At 46.6% G+C, this 19845-nt stretch overlaps 9 protein-coding genes across 9 annotated transcripts; 4 read left to right on the forward strand and 5 right to left on the reverse strand.

The window, feature by feature from the left end:
* Position 1: 1 nt before the first annotated feature.
* On the reverse strand, positions 2-865 carry GL50803_004767 (Ankyrin repeat protein 1; the record flags this gene model as incomplete). The annotated part of the gene is made up of 1 exon (XM_001709248.2): positions 2-865. One exon carries the CDS (start codon positions 863-865, stop codon positions 2-4), a length of 864 nt encoding a protein of 287 aa, XP_001709300.2.
* Positions 866-879: 14 nt separating this feature from the next.
* Positions 880-2664, forward strand: GL50803_004768 (uncharacterized protein; the record flags this gene model as incomplete). The annotated part of the gene is made up of 1 exon (XM_001709247.1): positions 880-2664. One exon carries the CDS (start codon positions 880-882, stop codon positions 2662-2664), a length of 1785 nt encoding a protein of 594 aa, XP_001709299.1.
* A 111-nt stretch (positions 2665-2775) lies between these two features.
* Positions 2776-4884, reverse strand: GL50803_0033672 (uncharacterized protein; the record flags this gene model as incomplete). The annotated part of the gene is made up of 1 exon (XM_001709246.1): positions 2776-4884. One exon carries the CDS (start codon positions 4882-4884, stop codon positions 2776-2778), a length of 2109 nt encoding a protein of 702 aa, XP_001709298.1.
* A 117-nt stretch (positions 4885-5001) lies between these two features.
* On the forward strand, positions 5002-7077 carry GL50803_008074 (putative Manganese-dependent inorganic pyrophosphatase; the record flags this gene model as incomplete). Its single annotated transcript, XM_001709245.1, has 1 exon — positions 5002-7077. The coding sequence occupies one exon, from the start codon at positions 5002-5004 to the stop codon at positions 7075-7077; it is 2076 nt and encodes a 691-aa protein (XP_001709297.1).
* On the reverse strand, positions 7046-8980 carry GL50803_008075 (uncharacterized protein; the record flags this gene model as incomplete). Its single annotated transcript, XM_001709244.1, has 1 exon — positions 7046-8980. The coding sequence occupies one exon, from the start codon at positions 8978-8980 to the stop codon at positions 7046-7048; it is 1935 nt and encodes a 644-aa protein (XP_001709296.1).
* A 109-nt stretch (positions 8981-9089) lies between these two features.
* Positions 9090-9668, forward strand: GL50803_0014627 (uncharacterized protein; the record flags this gene model as incomplete). The annotated part of the gene is made up of 1 exon (XM_001709243.1): positions 9090-9668. One exon carries the CDS (start codon positions 9090-9092, stop codon positions 9666-9668), a length of 579 nt encoding a protein of 192 aa, XP_001709295.1.
* Positions 9669-10085: 417 nt separating this feature from the next.
* Positions 10086-10649, forward strand: GL50803_008078 (uncharacterized protein; the record flags this gene model as incomplete). The annotated part of the gene is made up of 1 exon (XM_038046353.1): positions 10086-10649. One exon carries the CDS (start codon positions 10086-10088, stop codon positions 10647-10649), a length of 564 nt encoding a protein of 187 aa, XP_037902219.1.
* A 30-nt stretch (positions 10650-10679) lies between these two features.
* On the reverse strand, positions 10680-12386 carry GL50803_0014628 (putative Phosphatidylinositol-4-phosphate 5-kinase; the record flags this gene model as incomplete). The annotated part of the gene is made up of 1 exon (XM_001709240.1): positions 10680-12386. The coding sequence occupies one exon, from the start codon at positions 12384-12386 to the stop codon at positions 10680-10682; it is 1707 nt and encodes a 568-aa protein (XP_001709292.1).
* A 39-nt stretch (positions 12387-12425) lies between these two features.
* Positions 12426-19829, reverse strand: GL50803_0042676 (uncharacterized protein; the record flags this gene model as incomplete). The annotated part of the gene is made up of 1 exon (XM_038046103.1): positions 12426-19829. The coding sequence occupies one exon, from the start codon at positions 19827-19829 to the stop codon at positions 12426-12428; it is 7404 nt and encodes a 2467-aa protein (XP_037902220.1).
* Between the last annotated feature and the right edge of the window lie 16 nt (positions 19830-19845).

The following is a 19845-nucleotide window of genomic DNA, read 5'->3' on the forward strand; positions in this document are numbered from 1 at the left end:
TTTACTCTTTGTTCAGAAACAACCTAAACAGGATCGACAAGAGCGCCACAACAAGAAGTCCTGCCACAGCACGAACAGTACCGCTTTTGAGCTTGCACAAATGTGCATTCAAGCCAGTGGAGCAAACGCCACCAACGCATTGTCCGCAGCAAGAGTTCTTCTTGCTGGGCGGTGGGAGAGTCGCAGCAGTCTTTGTCATTAGGGAGTCATCCACCTTAATGTTGGACACGCTTGGCACTGCAGACACAATGTCTTCTATGGGGTCAATGACTCTGTTGAGGTACATGTCATCAGTTGCGTTCTGTGGAATATCTGCTATGATCCCTCGCAAGTACTCGGCGAGCTCGCTGTAGTTGTGCCTCTCTGCAATCTGTAGATAGTCCTTGAGCTGACCATAGCGAGTCCACGTGCCATGTGCCAACAAAGCCTTCACGGACCTTAGGCAATTGCCATCAATGGCCAAATCTAAAGCAGTTTTACCATTCTTATCCTTGCTTACCTCAAGGCTCTCCGTAAGGGCACGCACTGCATGGTATGCGTTGCTTATAGCTGCTATGTGGAGCGCTGTCTTGCCATCACTAGTACAAACATTCGCCTCGGACTCAACCAGTAGAGAGCAGGCGTCGGGATCATCTAATTCGGCGGCTATCATCAGTGCTGTCTTGCCTTCGTTGTTACAAAGGGTGATTGCGTTCGGCATTAGCACGGGGATGATGACGTGCCTTTTCTTGCGAACAGCCATCATAAGAGCAGTTTCTCCGTTTTCGTCCTTCTTTGGGCCATAAATCCACACATTATCCTCGATCAAATCCAGGTTGTCAGCCCCAACCGCCTTGAACCAATCTTCAACTGTGTCCAGAGGCATGGACTTTTTTAAACATGAATCCTGCCATAATACCAAAAGAGACTTTTCGTGCGTCATTGACCCGCGTTCTACGACGAACAGCTAATGTGCAGAAAGCCGTTCGCCAACAGCAGCAGGATCTGCGATCTGATCTCGGGGCTTGTGTGCAACCACTAGGCCTGACCCAGGTGACAGGCCTCCCTCCATCAGATCCTGTAGAACCTGTTTCCAGAGTAGACACATATCAGCAAGCAGCCCCGGTAATGGTACAAGAGCCACAAGAACGGATTTTGAAGGGGCACCAGGCACCACTCATTCAGCCATCAACAGATGATAACCTCTTTATATTAGTCCATGTCACAGATTTATATCTTGCCCAGGGGCTCCAGGCATTGGCACCTAATCAGATATTGAACAAACTGCGGTTGTACGTTAAGTCGCCACCCAACACTGAGGAAGAGCTCACTCCAGAGAAATCTGTATATCTGGTAGAACATACCAAGCTGAAAACACTAGAGCTGTCCCTCATAGCAGAGCTTGAGACAGCCACAGGAGCACTTGACTTTCAGCTTGGCGCTGCTTATATTGATGTTGCCAGGACAATACATCCTGTGCTATATAAAATAGACGAGTATGGTGAACGAAGGAACGCCTTTTCACGCCGTAGAGTCAACGTCCTCTTCTCTGAAGTGGTTCCGATCCATGCTGTTACCATATCAAGTAACTATGCTGGTAGGACCGATGCAATCCAGGGCAATCTTCTAATAGGTGCTGCAGATATCTCTATCCTTTGCGGTGGCCAGCCCCTGTTAGAGTATGAGCAATCTCTGAGATCTAAGCCCTGCATCTACCTTGACATGGCAAGATATAATCCTTCAGTGAAAAAGGCAAGTAAGTCTGTCTGCTGTTCGCTAGAAACCCATGCTGACATAGAAGCATATCGTGAACTAGCATTGGGTAGGCGGACTGCACTGATGCAGGGGAAAGGTGAGGCTACTTCCAAGCCAATACTTGGATCTAAGCAGCCAGACATGCACAAAGTTGCTGCAGTTTGTTTCGTCGCTAAGGTATCACGAGTCTTCTTCAGGAACCTTGGCCCTGTGGAACGGATCTACGCTGTAGCAACACTTCAGCCCACAGCAGAATTGGCAGCAATTATAGGGTACAAGCTTACTCAGGTGCACAAGCTTACAAAGGAGTTACGAGAACCAGGAACATCGACGGCCATACACACAGTACCATATGATCGGGAAGAGCACGGGCTTGTTTATGCAGACACGACACTGACTATTTCACGAAAACTGGCACTTATACCAACGAACATTAACTATCTACTACATGGCTCTTTTTCTCTATCTATTTTCGGATTCCTTGCCGGTAATTCGAGAAAGATCTTTTTGGGGTCTGTGGACATCCCCCTCGCAGAGTGTTATTCTTCTGGAATAGTGATAGGGGGCTGGTTCACATTGAGCAATACGTCATACGACGGTTATATCTATGCTGAAGCATCCATCAATAGGTCAACCAACCAAGGAAACGAGAACTGGAATTCGGCAGAGGCCGCAGAGCCGCCCACTTTTGCCCCACCAGCCTTTTCTGTGTATACCGTACCGCCCAGAGTGTCTTCATCGCCTAGACCAGCTATTCAACTCCTCAATCACGTGGCTAATGTGGCCTCTGGTATTGTCCCCCAAGTCTCAACCCAACCCCTCAAGGAACCTGTAAGCGTTAGTGTTCCGTTACTGAAGCCTGATGCTGGTGTATATGAAGAGATAGGAAGCATTGTTTCCGGCTTGAACAATCTCTTTGTGAACTTTTAAATCTGAGATTGTCAATGTACTTTCCCCGTATCAATGGATATACTTATGACACTGGATTCAGAAGTAGGAACTGGCACAAGTGCAATTTACTGCACGCGTCTCTGAGAATATCTAAACCTCTGTGGGAACGATGAAGGAGCTAATTCGAGGGATGTGTAAGGCCTCTTCCATGACCGTCTCTCTACGAGACTCTTGGTAGAATCTGCAAAAATCACCAGCATTTCGCAGTGCATCCTGAAGAAGGTGTGCCTTAGGCTTTTCGTCCTCGGCACTTCCAAGGTTCTTACTTTCGATGTCAATGGCAGACGCAGCGAGTTCTAAAAGTGTTGCGACCTCTGAGCCCTGAAAACCGAAAAGGCACGGATTCCACTGCGTCATGCTCAGCGGAAGCCACAGCTTCAGGTCGTTGCTTAAACCCAGGACCACCCATATCAACAGGTCTTTCTCTTCGACTACATCGTATCCTCTACGAGCCACATCTAAGGCCTTAGCGTTGTGACGCCCATCAAATAGTGCCATTTCCTTGCGAGTGAAACGATAGCGCAACCTAATGTCTACCGGCTCCATGACCAATGCAACGCTGTCAATAGCAATGAAGGGAATGAAGAGGTTTGGTGTCTTATTGCCAAAGAAATAACAGAGGCCCTCATCAATATTGTGTACTGATGAATAGTCTAGCGCGAAAACATTCGATGGATAGAACCCCCGAAGATTGCAACATATTGATTGTCTGATACTTTGCTCAACAATACGGCAGTGAGTGTACAGGAAAGAAGCCGGAAAGAATGTAGCGAATCCTAATGCAGCAATAAGCATGGTGACGTACGGCGCCCAAGACTCGGGGCAGATTAGAAAAATAGGCGGGAAGAAGGAGTGCATGGAGAGCGAAACCGGATACAAAAGGAGAAGAAAAGTAACCGCCCCCAAGGCTGACACAAGGCCCTTGTACGTTTCTGGGGAAATTCGTTGCCTACGAAGATATTTAGAGTGACCACACTCCGAGGGCATCTGTCGAGGTAAAGACGAGGCCATGAGACAACTGGCATCAAACACAAGGCTTTGAATGTCGGTAGAGGTCGTCTGCATTTGGCTGTTACTATATCCAGAGGCTACAAGGAAAAGCAAAACCTCAATGAGTATGGCGAGCGTGGCAGTACTGATGAAAGTGTGACTATACGTCTTAAGTGACGGGATTAGTGTGCAAATGAGCGGTGTCCAAATAAGGACTTGAAGTAGTATTAGTGTCACATAGTTGAAGACAATAGAGGTCGTCGACTTCAACTTCAAGATGGGGGGTATATGTGTCGATGCCCTCAAACTAGGGGATGCGTCGGGAAATCCATAATTTTCCATCTGAGTGTAATTTGACGGAAGTGCCTCCAAGATAGAGTATTTGTGCTGCTTGACATTAGATATAGTCGTCACAGAAAAGCTACAATATTGAGGGTTTTCTATGATCTCCTTTTGCAGAAACGTAACAACCGCGTCTATTGAGCCTGTGATTTGCTGTCGCAAATTAAACCACTGTACATTCTTCTGGCCCATGAACTTGAAGCCAGGCATAGGGTCTTTGGTTTTAAATAGGTCTGCGGGTGCCACGGGAAGATCTGAAAATCTTGGCTTACGTGCAGGCAGATTGATCTCAGCTGTTTCTATTGTCGTCTTTTGGGGAGCTGAGGAATTGGTGGTGCCTTCAGAGGATGGTACTGAACCAGCTGTTGGAGTTGCACTCTGAGAACGAGCTTTTTCCAGCTCATCACGCTTAACCACTGAGAGGGCAGTTGCAATCTGAGTGCTTCCACGACCATAGTTCTCGTCCATCTCAAGAAACTGTTCACTAGTCCCTGATCTACAGCTTTGGAACGGAACGTTTTCCAGAACATCCACAACTGCAGCATCCGTTTGCAGTGTTGTTCCGCTTGCTGTAAGAGGCCCTTGTGCACTTTTTAGTTGCTCCTGAAAACTCCCAGCATCTTGAGTTTCATTATTCTTCATATCCATGACTTGAGTAACAGATACCCCTTCAGTTGCTGTAGCAAACGGCTCTGAGTAGTCCAGGTTATTATAGTACCCTGCACCATCGTCAGCAGTTTCATACCCATGGGGTCCAATGTAGTGTGTAAGCTTTGGTTCAGCTCCTGGTGAGATTATGGACGTGACGTCTGCAGTATCATAGGTCGTCCTCGAAGTGTATCCTGAATCAGAGACATCTGCATCCATGTCGGCCACGGCGAATTTCTAGTTATAGAGATTATCGTAAATACTACAGTTGCCTCTACAGTAAAGTACCTTTGCATCCATAAAAACCTCTAAACTAAAATCAGTAAAAAGGGGACTATGGAGAATTGTTCGCGAGTGTCCTCATATCCAAAGATTGCTCACACCTCAACAGATGGCCCCATTACTTATGTTATTGGGCACAAAAATCCAGACAGTGACAGCGTTCTATCCGCCATATCGTATACAGCCCTACTAAGGCAGCTATACCCGCAGAACTTTTATGTTGCTGCCGCTGCGGGCCCAATCACGGCCCAGACACGCTATATTCTGGACCGCTTCAAGATGGATCATCCGGAAATAGTTCTAGACATCACGCCCAAGGCCGGTGCGTTTGCACGCCCTAACCTAATAACCATCAACGAGACAGACAGCATAGTCCGCGCCTTGGAGCTTTATGCCAAGTTTCAGTTCAAGGTCATCCCCGTGGTGAACGCCGAAGGCTCATTTGGCGGGTTTCTCTCCTTGACGGATATCTTTAGTGCCTTTCTCCGGCCGCGTACTGAACGAGAACTTCGGATGGTTTATACAAGCGTGGGATCTATCCTGAATGCAGTGAGGGGGAAGTATCTCGGAAAGGTATCCCTTGTGAATGACGTGCCCACTCACCGGCTCATTTACACGCTCTCTATTAGCTACTCGTCTTTCATCGAGCTCACTGCCTCTATGACCCCTGAAGACTGGAAGATAGGCATCTTTGTCGTTGGATACCACATAAACATGATTCGATACCTAGTAGAGAAGTCGGCCGGGGTCATAATTATCTCTAAGGAGAGCAAAATCAACCTGATGACCGATGATTACCAGGGCATAGACTTCTGTAGCGATTCCGAAAACGATATGGACGACGTTGACAGCCAGAGTCACGAGCTCGGCGTTTGTTTGCATGGAAGCGGCATTGGCGACATGGAATCTAGTCGCAACTCTGCTGTGCTGAACGTTTCCTTCTCTGAGGACTCCTCACACATGGTGATTAAGCCAGACGACTGCCTTAATTTATCTGGGTACAACAGTTCGTCGCACAATGTTCATGACGCCGGAGAGGTTGCAAGTATTGGCGAGGCCAATCTACACACTTTCAGCAAAAAGCGCAAGGCTCTTCCTGATGATCTGGTGAAGGCCATAAATGAGTCATCGACCACTGTCATAGTGACCCCGCTTGCAGTGTCCTCTACCACACTTCTAGTGAAACAATCTACGCCCATAACAGAATACATCAATCGTGACCAGAGTCTTGTTGTCAACGAAAACGCGAAGCTCTCTGACGTAAGGGCAAAACTCAATACGGCAAAGCACGCTCATGCTATCTGTGTTGTGGACAAGGCGAACAATCGCCCTATAGGCGTCATCACTAGAATGGATCTCCTCAAGTCTAAGATGCGCAGAGTAATTCTGATGGACCACAACGAATTTAGCCAGTCCGTTGATGGCATCAAGAGTGATGGAGTGGAAGTTGTGGAGATCGTCGACCATCATCGCCTGGGGACAAACACCACGGTAACTCCCATTAAGATGACCGTCCGTACAGTTGGGAGTACATGCACTATTGTTGCAGGGATGTACAAGGAGTATGGTATAGTTCCATCAATAGAGGTCGCTAGCCTCCTTCTCAGTGGGATAATGTGCGACACATTGATCTTGCGGTCTCCTACGACAACGCGAATAGATGTCGTCACAGCCGAACACCTAGCAAAGCTAACAGGACTACGAATTCAAGAATTAGGACCCTCAATCTTCAACGCGACATCGCCCTTAGTTAACTGCGAAGATAAAGTGAAGCTTATTAAGACAGACTACAAACTCTACACAGTTGATGGGACAGATAAAAACATTTCAGTTGCCCAGGTGGAAACAACCTCTTTAGAAGCTCTCACGCCCACTCTAATAAAGGAGCTCCAGGAAACATTGATGGATTTGCGTAAAGTAGAGAAGCTATGGGCGATTGCCCTTTTGATCACAGACGTAGTTACATCCAACTCTATCCTCATGTGCGAAGGACCTATCGAGATAAAGGATGTCATGGGATATCCTAATTATGAAGATTACGACATGCTTTTCGAAATGAAGGGCGTGGTTTCCAGAAAGAAGCAGTTGCTGCCTCACCTTATGACAGTGCTTCCTCTTGCTGTGAATTGACACCCTCCTTCTTTTCGAAGACCCTTGAGGTTGTTAATGCGTATATCACTCCCAAAAGTCCGACCATTAGGCATGCTCCTATGGTAAATACTATCATTAAGTAGGTCTCTTTGAACACGATCGTGGAGACTTTGTAGGGCACGTCATTAAAGAATATAACTGCAGAGAGTGTATTGCGGTAGTGCTGAAGACGGATTTCCTTAAGTAGATCCCAACAGTTGAGGCTTTTCGCAGGCATATAGTTTTTGCAAGTTATTGTGATATGTTTTTTCTGATAGAAGTATGTGTCTGGTATCGAAGTTGAGAGATAGAAATCGCCGAGAAGTACTTGGTCCTGGTACGTTTCGGTAAAAGGAAACTGCTCATAGAACTCCAACCGGATGTCGGTAATAGTGGATGTATAAGCGAGCTTTTCGTCAGTGTTGTTGAGCGCAGATGTGCAGACATTGATCTTTCTATCCTTTGTGCTCTCAGCCACTAGGTTGTTGATGGCGACAGTGTGAGAATAGTTTGGAAGCAGAAGAGAATAGCACGACGTTGTGGTTGTATACTTTATGAAATCTCTGAAAAAGAACTGTATGTAATTCGCATAAACAATAAGCTGCGGACGCATAAGGCAAGGAACATAGAGCGTCTTAACGTGGTGCAAAAGGTGAAAGATCTTTTTATCGCTTGCTTGAAATTTTGTTTGGATTGCGATAATAACGTTATCCATTGTTAGCTCTGTGGCTTTATAAGTATTTGATGTGAAAAACCTTTTCAGGTCGTACTCTACCCAGAAGACAGTATTGTAAAAGCCCCTGTTGGTACAGCTGGTGCTCAGTATTTGGAGTGGATTAGGCTCTACCGTCAGCTTATCTTGAAGAGACTCAGACAGATAGGTGTTGTTGTAGAACATTGTTAGGTTGGAACCTATAAGTGTACTTTTCACCGCAGTGTAGCACCAACTGGGCGCGTCGTCACGAAAGAAATAATACTGACGCATACACCTGTCCATTATGATACCGTCTGTAGTCCAAAAGCAGGTGTAAACTAGATCAGACTGCGAGCACGAGCCAAACGACGAAAAGGAAAGGCTTTGAATGTTGTCATTGTTAATGCTAACATCGCCTTCTTCATGAACAAGATAACCGGTGATATAGTCCAGGCGAATAGTGACGTTTGGAGTGTATCCATAGATTATAGAAGATGAAATATCGCAGTTTGAGGAGGAAGACACAAGGCTGGTGGTGCAGCTCGCACATACCTGTGTTATTGCCGTATGATTATAGTATCTAAGTCCCAAGATGGGATCTGTTTGCAGAAAGTCGTCGTCAAGTGGTATAGTCACCGTCGTCTTATCGCTAATTACCCACGACATTGTTCCAGTGATGTTGCAAACCATAGGATGCTGCACACGCACGGGTAAGGGGATGTATCGAGGAATGAAGTGCATGCATGTCTTCGAAATGCCAGTAGCCACATCGGAATAGAGTACAAAGTAGGGGTCTGTCCACGACTTAGCCAAGTCATGGACCCGCGATACAGAGTGCAGAATGGGAATGCTGAAACCCTCGTCTTGAATGTCCCTCATGAAGGATACGTAGAAAAGTTGAAGACCATCGAGCTCCTGCATACATTCAGGGTTCCCGCCTTCCATAATGTCTGTGCATGTAAAGCGAAGAGAAACTAGACTAGTAAAGGCTATATTTGTAAGCTCAACAAGAAAGCTCCACGTTCCTGCCTGAAGCCTGACGAGCATTCCGTCCGAGGGGAGGGAACAGTTGCCAACCTCCGGGACAAATACAATAGTGAGTAGACAGTAGGCAAGATCTTTATAGATGATGAGCTCGGAACTGTTAATTGGACAGAGAGACGAAAGGATCCTGACACTAAGAAGAATAATGATAAGACATGCAAGCATTTAGCACCTTGTCTTGATGTCGGTGTACCGGTTCTTTCAGAGCGGCTGCTCCAACCCAGTGCAAAAGTAGTTGGGCTTTAAAAAGTTTAATTACTCTTCCAGGCGCGCGATGAACCTGGAGGACGTCCTGCGAGAGACACCCATGGAGACGTTAGAGCGTGTGCGACAGCGGCTTAGACAGGAAAGCACATCCACTAATGCTAAGGGAACCCTACCAAGACCAACCTTCGGCGATGGCACAGGACCTACCAGGGTGGGTAGTGTGATTGCTGACAGCATGCCAGTTATGCCAGAGATGGATTTAGCCACTATTCTTGAAGCTGCGGGAGTAGATACAACGAAGATGTCCTATGCAGCAGTTAATCTCGATCAGGGTGAGCGAGATAAGGAGAAGAGGAGCATTCTCACTCTTTCAAGTTTAGAGTACACAGCCGACGCTTTCCCCTTCATGGATGCTGATAGCGTCGATGAATCTGTGATGCATCTTACTGCAATGCCCATTAAGAAGCCTACTCCTAAAAGGCGGTCAACACTACCCGCTGCTAGGTCATTTACTTCATTGGGAGTGGCAGTCTCGGAGATCTTGAAAAACGTATCTCTCGAGGGCCCTCAGATATACTTTCAAACGTATACTACACTCAAACCATCCAATATATCTATTTCAGATTGTGTGGAAGATAGCTTGTAAATTATTTTGACTGTTCATTGACCAAAAGATTAATCGATCGACAGTCATGAAGCAGGCGATAGTGGGATTTGCTTTAGCTACTTTAACTGTTGTCAGCGCTAAAACATCGGAGACTCCTGTAAGCTAACTCGAGACGCTCACGGCTTTAAAGCAATAGATGCACGAGTGCTCTGTAGTACTCTGCAATACTGGACTGTTTTCTATATTTTAGCAGGCCGTCTGCGCTGGTTGGTAGTGCGAGTTCTGTGCCCAGTGCCCGCCCCAGCACCTAGGTGCGGCGCGATCTGATGAGAGTAGAAACAAGGCAGAGACAAGTAGTTGGGCAAGATGTGCATCAAGTACTTGAGCTAGTAACAACTGAAGGGGGTATTTTGCTGAAGCAGAGTAGGTAGATCAGCGATGCCCAGTAAATTTAAAATGGACGATCTACAAAACAGTTACACAAAGTCCCCTCCAAGTGCAAACCGGTCGATCAGAAGGCAGCCCAACGCCAGTCTTCACTTGTCCTCAGCGCCCATGACCATGTCTTTAAAGCACGAAATTCGACTCCCAGTGTTGACCAGGGCATACACTATACGGTTACAAGAAGAGGCAATGCGAAGAATCAAGAATGGCTTCGTCAGCTTACAGAAGCTGAGACGAGAGCCTCCATACAGAAACACAAAGCAGCAACTTGCGAGCTCAGGCGCGATATCAATCTCCGACATTGTGACCAGTCTTACACAAGATCTACTAGATGAATTTATTACTCGTGTATGTAGTGAGGTAACCATCTCAATGGACAGACTTCTTGTAGAAATGGGGATCAAGAACGGTCCTCCTCACCTTTCCGGGGCTATTCCTTTGACAGAGACGCTCACGACATCAATGCTTAACAGCACGGCAACGCTAAGTGGTCCAGGTCTGTCTTTACACCAGGGTCCGTCTCGGATAACACAAAAAGCCTATCCCCATCACAAAGTACCCGCTAGAAGTAAATGAAAAGAACGCAGATTGGGGTGCAGAAGGTACCTACTTTGGAACCCTTCCTAGTCCATCAGAGGGTCGCTTCATCGGATCACGGTATCCCAGGGCCCCGCGAATGCCGCCTGAACTGGCGAGCCGATTGGCTGGAGCTAGCGTGTTATTACTCAGCTGTAAGAAGCGGGAAGGCGCGGGATGCACGCTGACCCCTGTAATCAAAGAACTCGCCCCAAGGCGCGCTTTAGAGCCTGACAGAGCTTTTTCCATGGTCCCTGCCATCGAAATAGCAGCTGTGGAAGCTGACTCAAGTCCTTGGTTCGTCCCCATCTGCGTAAGTGGCACCGTTCCAGGGATCACAGAGCTCTGCAACGAGCTTCCATGACCATGCTTAACATCATTATGCCACGATCCTTCGTAAACGCTCCCATCGGAGTACTTGCAGATGCCAGTGCCTTCACGAAGATTATTAGCAAAGGACCCCGTGTAGACGGACCCATCCTCGTAATACTGAATTCCTTGGCCGTTTCTCTGGTCATCCTTCCAGGCCCCTTCGTACTTGCATCCATTAGCCTCCTCGAAGGTTCCATTGCCTTCGCGCACATCGTTGAGCCACTCGCCTCTGTAAACACTGCCATCTGGATAGCGGCACGTTCCTCGGCCAGCTCTCTTGTCGCCATTGTAATGACCTGAATATGTCTCTCCATTTGCGCGCACCTGGGTGCCTTGGCCACATTTGTTCCCTTCAAAGAACTCACCTGTAAAGCGTGTCCCATCTGAGTATTGAATGGACCCACTCCCATGAGCAAAGCCATTGCGAAACCCGCCCTCATAGACACTGCCATCTGTAAACTCTATACGGACCCGTTCGCCAAGAATCTCGTCGTTCCTGAACTCTCCTACCCACCGTGTTCCATCAGGAAGAGTCAGGACACCAGGTCCATGCCGCCTATCATTGTTCCACCTTCCTTCATAGACAGAGCCATCGGTGTACTTCATAGTTCCGGTTCCAGACCGACAATCATTGCACCATTGACCCGTGTATGTACCTCCCTGTTCCTCGCCTGGATCGGGCGCGTACAGCATGGTTCCTCGGCCATTGCGTTTATCATCTACCCACTCGCCTTGGTATCGGGAGTTGCCGTCTACCATAGTGCCAGTGCCATGCCGCTTACAATTGAGAAAGTCGCCACTGTATATGGCTCCGTTGACAAGAAAGAGCTTGCCTTGGCCGCACATAAGGCCCTTGACCCATTCGCCCTCGTACCGGCTTCCGTCGGCAAACTCACACGTGCCCTCTCCATCAGGAACCTCGTCCCGGAAGTTACCGACGTAGCGTTCTCCCGATGCATATTTAAGGCTACCGTGGCCATCACTCCTTCGGCCCTCACAGAAATTGCCTTCGAAGATGTCTCCGTTGGGTAATTGGACTTCCCCCTTGCCATGTGGAAAGTCATTTTGCCAGTTACCCTTGTAAATGGTTGTATCCGGATACCGGCAAGTCCCATATCCTGAACGCACGTTGTGCTTGAACTCACCTTGGTATGACTCGCCAGACGCTGTCTCCAGCTCTCCAATCCCATGCCGCATGTCGTCCTGAAAGTCTCCTCTGTATCTATCACCGCAGGTTGCATTCGTTGTCTCCTTAAGAGTGCGGGCCAGATGTTCATTTGCAGTCCCTCCTGTGGGCATACGAGGCGCCAACTGAGATCGACTCAGATCCGCTGCTCCAGAGCGAAACGATCCTGCGCGACTCATATGCAGCTGTTCCAACGAGATAATTTTTTAAAATTTTACTTATGCTAAGCCAGTCATCTCGATGTCCTCGGCAAAGGTAGAAAGACTATCCAGTACTTTAAGGGTTCGGAGTGTTGGTCTGTCGCAAACCTTCAGAAGTGCACGGCGAGCAATTGGAAGTAGGGGCCACGTGGCCAAAATCTGGCTGATCACCAGGAAGAAGGAATCCCGCGGAACATTATCTGCCTTGCAGTAGTCTATGTTTGGGTTTCTATATGGCATGGAATTGTCGACAAGGATTCCGATAGCAGTGGAGGCTTGCTGAACGTCTGGCTCGTACGCAGACAGCAAGTAATTACAGTACATGAGTATCTGTGACTCAAATACGTTGAGCCTTTCTCCACTTCTTAGGCTAGATATCACTACTAGCTCATTGGCGTGGGCGAACTTTTTGTTTCTACGCTGGATCTTCGCACCCTCTATGCTAATCTGTTGTATGAATGCATTGATAATATCTTCGTTATCATTATCATGCATTAAATAAAATGCAACCTCTTTTGGTAAAGACCCAATGAATTTCCGACACAGAGCCTGAAACCTGTCTGTAAGTGATGCAGCCGTAAGTAATTGACCGCTTGGTACCATCTGGCTAGTGGGTTGTTGGAGTCTAGCGTCTATACTTGCCTTAGAAATAATAATGCCTGCTGTGCAGCCGCATGGCAAATATGCTCGAGGATTAGTAACGTAGCTGTCTGCCTGCATAAGCCTCATGCCCTTAATTCGCGCTGTCCCCCTAGTAGCCATAATGTGCAGTGGAGTTTTTACGGGGGTGTCTAGTTCATTTGTAGGGGTAGATTGCAGCTTTTTAGGCTGATCGTTTTCATCTTTTTGGGGCACCTCTATCAGCCCAAGCGCCTTATACCTCTCTTCAAGCTTGAACGTCCTTAGAACAAAATCCTTGTCATAAATATTCTCCAAGTTGAGCCAAATGTAATCGACTGCGCTGTCACTAGATAGCTCGACTGGCAAAGGGCTTGTTGTGGTAGTGGTATACTTTAGCAACGTCTTTATTTCTTCCATCTTCTCGTCTGTAATATTTAGTGATAGAGCAGAAGAAGACTGTTGGTGTACGGGCATCCGTTCTCGAAAATTTAGAGACGACGCGATGCTCATTCCTATGTTAATGTTTGCACCCGCCATGTTTGCGATATGCAGTGAGGTATCCATCAACATATTGTGTGAGCGTCCCCCAGCATGGTGGTTGTCCTCGTGGGGGGTCCCGCGAGCATGACTGTTAGCAACAGAGACACCCTCTGTCTGCGTCATTGTTGTGTGACTACTGTGTATGCTCCTGAGGGGGGTCATAATAAAGGTTTCCACTTCCTCATTTGAAAGGAGTTTGGCACGGTAAAATGTATCAAACAGTTCCACAGGCGGGAGGCATCCGTAAGACTCGCCAGAACGTGATAGACGAGTGACCTCCCAGCCTAACTTATCAACAAAGTAACTCCTTATACGGGCATTGAGGCAGCAATGGCTTATACAAAGGGTTGCGGTTTGTTTAACCTTATATGAATCTGAAAAAATTGCCAGATTGTGCAGGAGGTGTAAAAGAAGAGGCGGAAATTTCCAATCGTGCTTGTAGTGGATAAATGATTCATTAGAAGCAGAACACTGTGAGGATGTTTCGTAGAGATGAGACGTTGAGCAGCTCGTCTTATTAAATATATTTGAAATCGTTCCTCCTCTATGACTACAAACTGTGTGCATCAGTTTTCCGCGTGTACTAAGCATGGGGGCGTCGCCAAGGCTTAAGCCTGTAAGCTGGTAGCCGGGAATATTACTGATCAGACCAGTACCCCCGAACGCATTAGTCATGGAGTTTATTGGGTTCCAATTTGTGACTCCAGACTGTTCTCCCGCGGTGATGAAGCTGCTAGCAACGCTGTGGCATGTATACACCGAATGGATTGATTCATCGTCATTACCGTCCAATGTTTCATTACTAATTGAGATAGAATCTTGTCGCAAATAGTTGCATGAGGGATCCAGTGACGCCTTTGCAATTATCTCTTTGAAGCCTGCCTCTGACTGGGCAATGAAGGCAATTGACCAGAGAGATGCTCTATACTGTAGCGTAAATCGATTTTCTACAGGGTTGAGCAATATCTCCATGATTGTCTTGAAGATGCCTGTCTTGATAATCAGCTCACAGCCTTGTGGCGTTTTGGCCAGTTCTGCTAGAAGGCATGGACGGAGGTGGGTAGGTAGAATATTGGACACTCTGTTTCGATGAGAGGAATCCGGACCATTATACTGATTCATATAGTCGCTGAAGAAACCACACGGGTTAGACATGCCCTTATTTAGCCGTCCGGTCATTGCCTCTGTTGTCAAAAAGGATAGCGCTGAGGCAGGCCTTTCGAAGCCAATCGACGTACTGCTAGCGGTGTCCTTCTCCCTGATCTGTCCAGTGTTGGCAATGAACAGCTCACGAAACGCAGGTGGCATGTCAATCGACGAGTAGGGCAGATAAAGACTAGACCTTCCTAAACGTGTGTGATGTGGCATCACCAAGTGGTCATACATTAGCTCGTCAGCTTTGTAAAAGGTTAATGATGCCGCGTCCCCCCTAACTCTATATGGAATTTTTTCTTGGAAAAAAGCTGGCAAGGAGTAATTCTGTGCAATTCCCAAATCAATATTCGAGTATATTCTTGCCTCTAGATTAAGGGTCCACTCCATGGCTGGAGCAAGACCATTGGCCCAATATTCCAGTAGAGGCATAAGAATGTTCTTTTCATCTTTAATGTAATGCAATCCTGCAGGACAGGAAGCCAACCGTTCGATAAGAACCTCTCCTATTCGACCATATGTCACAAAAGATGGTTTTAGTGACACTATATATTCAAGAATAAGCACATTCTTTTCAGAACTAAGCTCCTCTAAGGCAATAAGGGCACAGATTGCTATTTCGGTAATAGGGTCGCGGCATTGCGCTACCAAACACTCTGCTGCCCAAAAGACATCGTTGAGTGTCTTGAGTTGTATAGAGTGGGACCTGAGATCTACAAAGTGGTGTTCAAACACAGAGAGGCAGGAAGAACAGAGACACGTAACATTATATTCCTTGAGAAACGTGTGTCTCTGTCTCACCATTGCCGCAATGTGGAATGTCGAAAAATATCGCGTGCTAACGTTACTGCTTTTAAGAGCCTCTACCATGCACTCCCGGGACTCTTTGTTCAACTCACTGAATAGGATATTAAAGTGGTCGGTGGGATCAATATCATGGATTGTCAGCGACTTGTCGGGTGTTGCTCTTTTCTGTTCCACTACACCAGGGCTTAGCATATTTGCCACATTCGTTGATCCTCCAGTTTCATCCTTATTATCCCTCAAGCTGTGGTTCATGATATCGGCTTTTTCTGAGGTTGACGAATATAGCTCCACGATTCCGGGGAGCAGTGAAGTTTGGGTAAGTGATGCAGAATAGTTTAGTGACATAACTAAGTGCTGAGCCAATTCTGGTCGTGTATCTTGCTTGATGAGTTGCTTGATTGGCTTCCAAAGACTGTCCGTCCGACCAGTTGATAGATTTAATGACGCCATTATATAAAGCCCTAGATCTGTTGATGATAGTACTCCGATCGCAGCAACCGCCCCCAAAGATAGATTTGCTTTGTAATTTTCCTTTGAGAGTAGCCCTTCATCCTTAGAGGCACTGTCTAAGATGTCATACAGTACCGAAGCAAGCCTTGACTTTCTAATTAACGCAATACCTTCCGGGTGGCGCACTAGTAAAGAGAGCATGCCTATGCAAGTTCTGCAGATGTACAGTGTATACTCTGTTACTGGTAGTTCAAATAGAGCGCCTAACTTAAGGTCGCTGCACTGCTTGTACAGCTCTAAACTCTGCATTTCGGAGCTATCCTGATCTCCACCGATGGATTGCAACAGTAAAGTAGACGGTGCGGACCCGGGTGTGTACCCAGCAACGATAGGAACAAGCGACTTTGACCCAGCGGCCCCGGTCCTTTCTTCGGTAAATCCTTCTGGTAAGTTAGCCATGGTTATCGAAGTAGCGGCATCAAGATTGAGCTTCTTGTAGTTAGCACGCTTCAATTTCTGTATCGAGTCATGAGATTGCTTTATAGTTCCATCCATGAAGCTAAGAATATTTTCAAAAATGGGTGTTACCTTGGTCCACACAGACTTAACTTCTGCCTGTGTTTCTCCTGCATGCCCGAACTGATTGCTGAGGAAACCAATGAGTGCCGATATTGAGTTCCATCCCCAGTAGCTGGGATAATCGCTGAGTTCTCCTGACTTGAGAAAAGAGTCAATACGAAAGTAATAGAAATCAAAACCAGTCTTGCACTCAACGGACGAAATCCCTACTCTTAGGCCGCCCTTTGTTGAGGTAAGGTGTACAAACAATTTTTGAATGGCTTGGTCTAAATAGTTAAGACGAATTCTATACAATTCTAGATTGATGTGAAGTATTCGCTCCTTCAACATTTTCTTAGCAAACCCGTTGTCATTGATTGCAATGTATGTCTTTATTATATCTGAAAACTTCAGTTTAGAACGCGTCTCCACAAGCTGACGCAATCGTTCAAACAGACTATCTTCTGAAAGGTTATTTCCATGCCGCTCGAGCTCCTTTTCATGTATGTAATGGTGAAGGTCAATTTGCTGCTGAGAAAGATTAATCTGATTGACATACTGATTAAAGTATCCTTGAGTAAACACAAATTCGTACATCTCTGCATAAATAGAGATCGAGCGCTGGAAATTTAAGAAGGAATTGTATGCAAGAGAGCCTGAGCTGGAGCCTGACCACAGCCTAGAAAGCCCTGTGGTGTTGAGATTGGCCTTGCTCTTTTCACACAAGTTGCCAATATAATAGCTGATTAGACTGGATAAAGAGATGATAGGATTAGAGTAAGTTCTTGGGAGTAGCTGGACACACTTAGACAGGAAGAGCGTGAGCAGCATGAGAGCAGGTCCGTATGACATAGAGGAATCGGACATTAGCTCCCAGCAGAGCACCTCAACGAGCCCAGCTCTGGCTAGTGTTATTAAGACCCACATCATGTGGTCTGCTGTGATGTCACTATCGGTGTAGCTACCATAGCTAGACGGACAGCCCAGAGAGGCAAGGTATAGCTCGTCGATAAACAGGAGTTCTAGCAAGTTAAGTTCTGACGTCACCATACCAGAAAATGAGGCACTCATCGTCATGCTAAAGTTAGGACTGATCTCCATTGCAAGAGCTGCAAGAGCACCATAGTTAGATGAACTGTACATGTACACATCGCCTAGGCCGGGGCATCCCTTACTGCTATAGCTAGAACGCTGAGCAACAGGAACCTCCTGGGATTCAATAACGCTATTGGTCTGGGACGATTCATTAACGAAGTTAGATAGGTACCGCAGATGGCTTGGCTGAAGCTGGGCTGAGGTGTTGGCTTTCTGCTTGCTGCGCAAAGTCGTTGTGCTCGTTAATAGGTTTCCCTTAGTCTCTGCCAGCCGCAGCCCTGCAGTACTCTTTGTCTGTTGAATTCCCAACTTGTTTCCTGGGGAGTTTGACAAGCTTAGCTCAGTCAGCGCAATGGCACTTTGAAATCTATGCAATTCCGTACTAGGATATGTTGTACTATTCTTCAGAGAAAGGAGCTGTGCTGGACTAACAAACTTTTGCATAAACCGAGATTTAAATATACGTTTATCTCCAAGGATATCAAATAAGAGTTCATAGATAGCTCGCTTTGTCCCATCGAAGTCTTTGAGCGTTAGAAGATTATTCAATACCCCCTTAAGCCCGCACGGCAGAGACAATAAATATAGAAGGCCGGTATGAGTAGATAGAAGGCAGTACAAAAGATGTTTAGTGATTTCTGTCCGTGACGAAACTCGAACTGTTTTAGAACCGGACTGGTACTCAAAGTTCTGGGGCTGCTTTTTAAGTCGCGCATCAACTGCTTCTTGTCGCACACGGCACATATGAGAGATAAGCTTTTTCCCCACTTGGGTTATGGATGCATCTGCATCATTTGCTAGTGCTGTGGATGCTCCAAAGCCACCTGCTTTAAGGGAGGACGGACCTGTGTTGAGACTCCTTTGCTTCTTACCGTGAACATCTGTCTTAGCATGCTTATCAGCGGGGTGGCCTGGTCGCAAACCCTCACTCACAAAAAACATATCCATGGCTCGTTGCTGCGCTCCATTCTTTTGTCTAATCTCTTCATAGAGAGCAGATTCCCTTTTTTGTAACTCTTCAATCTGTGCTGACAGGCCAGTGTACTTCTCTATATATGCAGTTTTTGCGGATTGAATCTGCACCAGCTTACTCTCTAACTCTGCTCTCTTATGATCTTCAATTTGATGAGAATGCTGAGCTGATAGGAGGTCTTTCCGTGTAGTGATCTCCAATTGATGTTTAGAGCTATCATCACCGAGAGTATTTAGAATTTTCTGATAATTGTGGACAATATGTGACAAATTGCGTATAGAGTTGTTGGTGGAATCGAGCTCTTCGGAAAGTGCAAGCATCATATCGGAAGTGTTCTGGATTGCTTTTTCAATTGTCTGTCTATTGGACTCCAAAATCCTGAGCTTTAGGGCAACATCATCAAGGTCTCTCTGTATGTCTTCTGCTTCACGTAAATACTCGGTATTGGAGGGTCTATTCTGAGTCTCCTCATCATCATCAGGTATCTCCGTCTTCGTGCATAACGGAACAAGGAGTCTATCTACGTTGTGCTTTATTTTTGTGTCCTCTTCAGGGGTTCTTTTGGAGGATATGAGCCTCAGAATAACGGCAGAATTAATATACACTTCGTTAATTCTTTCAGGCTCAGTCAGTTGGTCAAAGAATACGCGCATGGCAGGCTCTGAATTACTAACTCCATATATAACCATCTGCTGGCATAGCGCCATACACTCTAGTTGCAAAGCATCTGCCTTATCCGTGGCAATCGACGCTACGGCATTGATTATTGCTGTAGAAATACCCTTGGGGTCAACCGATATCATAGCGCCTATGCAATCTGTTAGACAGGTGTCTTCTGTGCTGTGATCTAGACTGTGTATTTCCAAGTGCCGCGCCATTAGAATCTGGCATCCATTCCGCAAAAGGCGTCGGGGAACCTTAGATCCTTCGAAGCACAATGCGGTGATAAGCTTAAAAAGCGCTCTTTGAGTAAGACGGTACTGGGTTAACATCAGCGTCCTTATAGCTATGGAAATCTCAGTGGCTGCCTTATTTATCTGGTTCTGCAAGTCCTTTGCTGCCGCAGCAGACCTCGTCATCTCCATGGATATGTACTCTATCAAGACGGCAATAGCGTCTGGGAGGACACGAAAATGCCGGACATTTTCTTCGTATTGCTCAAAGTGTGTGGCATACTGGATCAACGGAGTAAAGTTCTGTTCAAATGGAGTTAGATCATAAGTCATAGACCTACCCAAATAA

This window comes from Giardia intestinalis, chromosome 5 (genome assembly GCF_000002435.2).
Source record: "Giardia intestinalis strain WB C6 chromosome 5, whole genome shotgun sequence".
Classification (NCBI taxonomy): Eukaryota; Fornicata; order Diplomonadida; family Hexamitidae; genus Giardia; species Giardia duodenalis.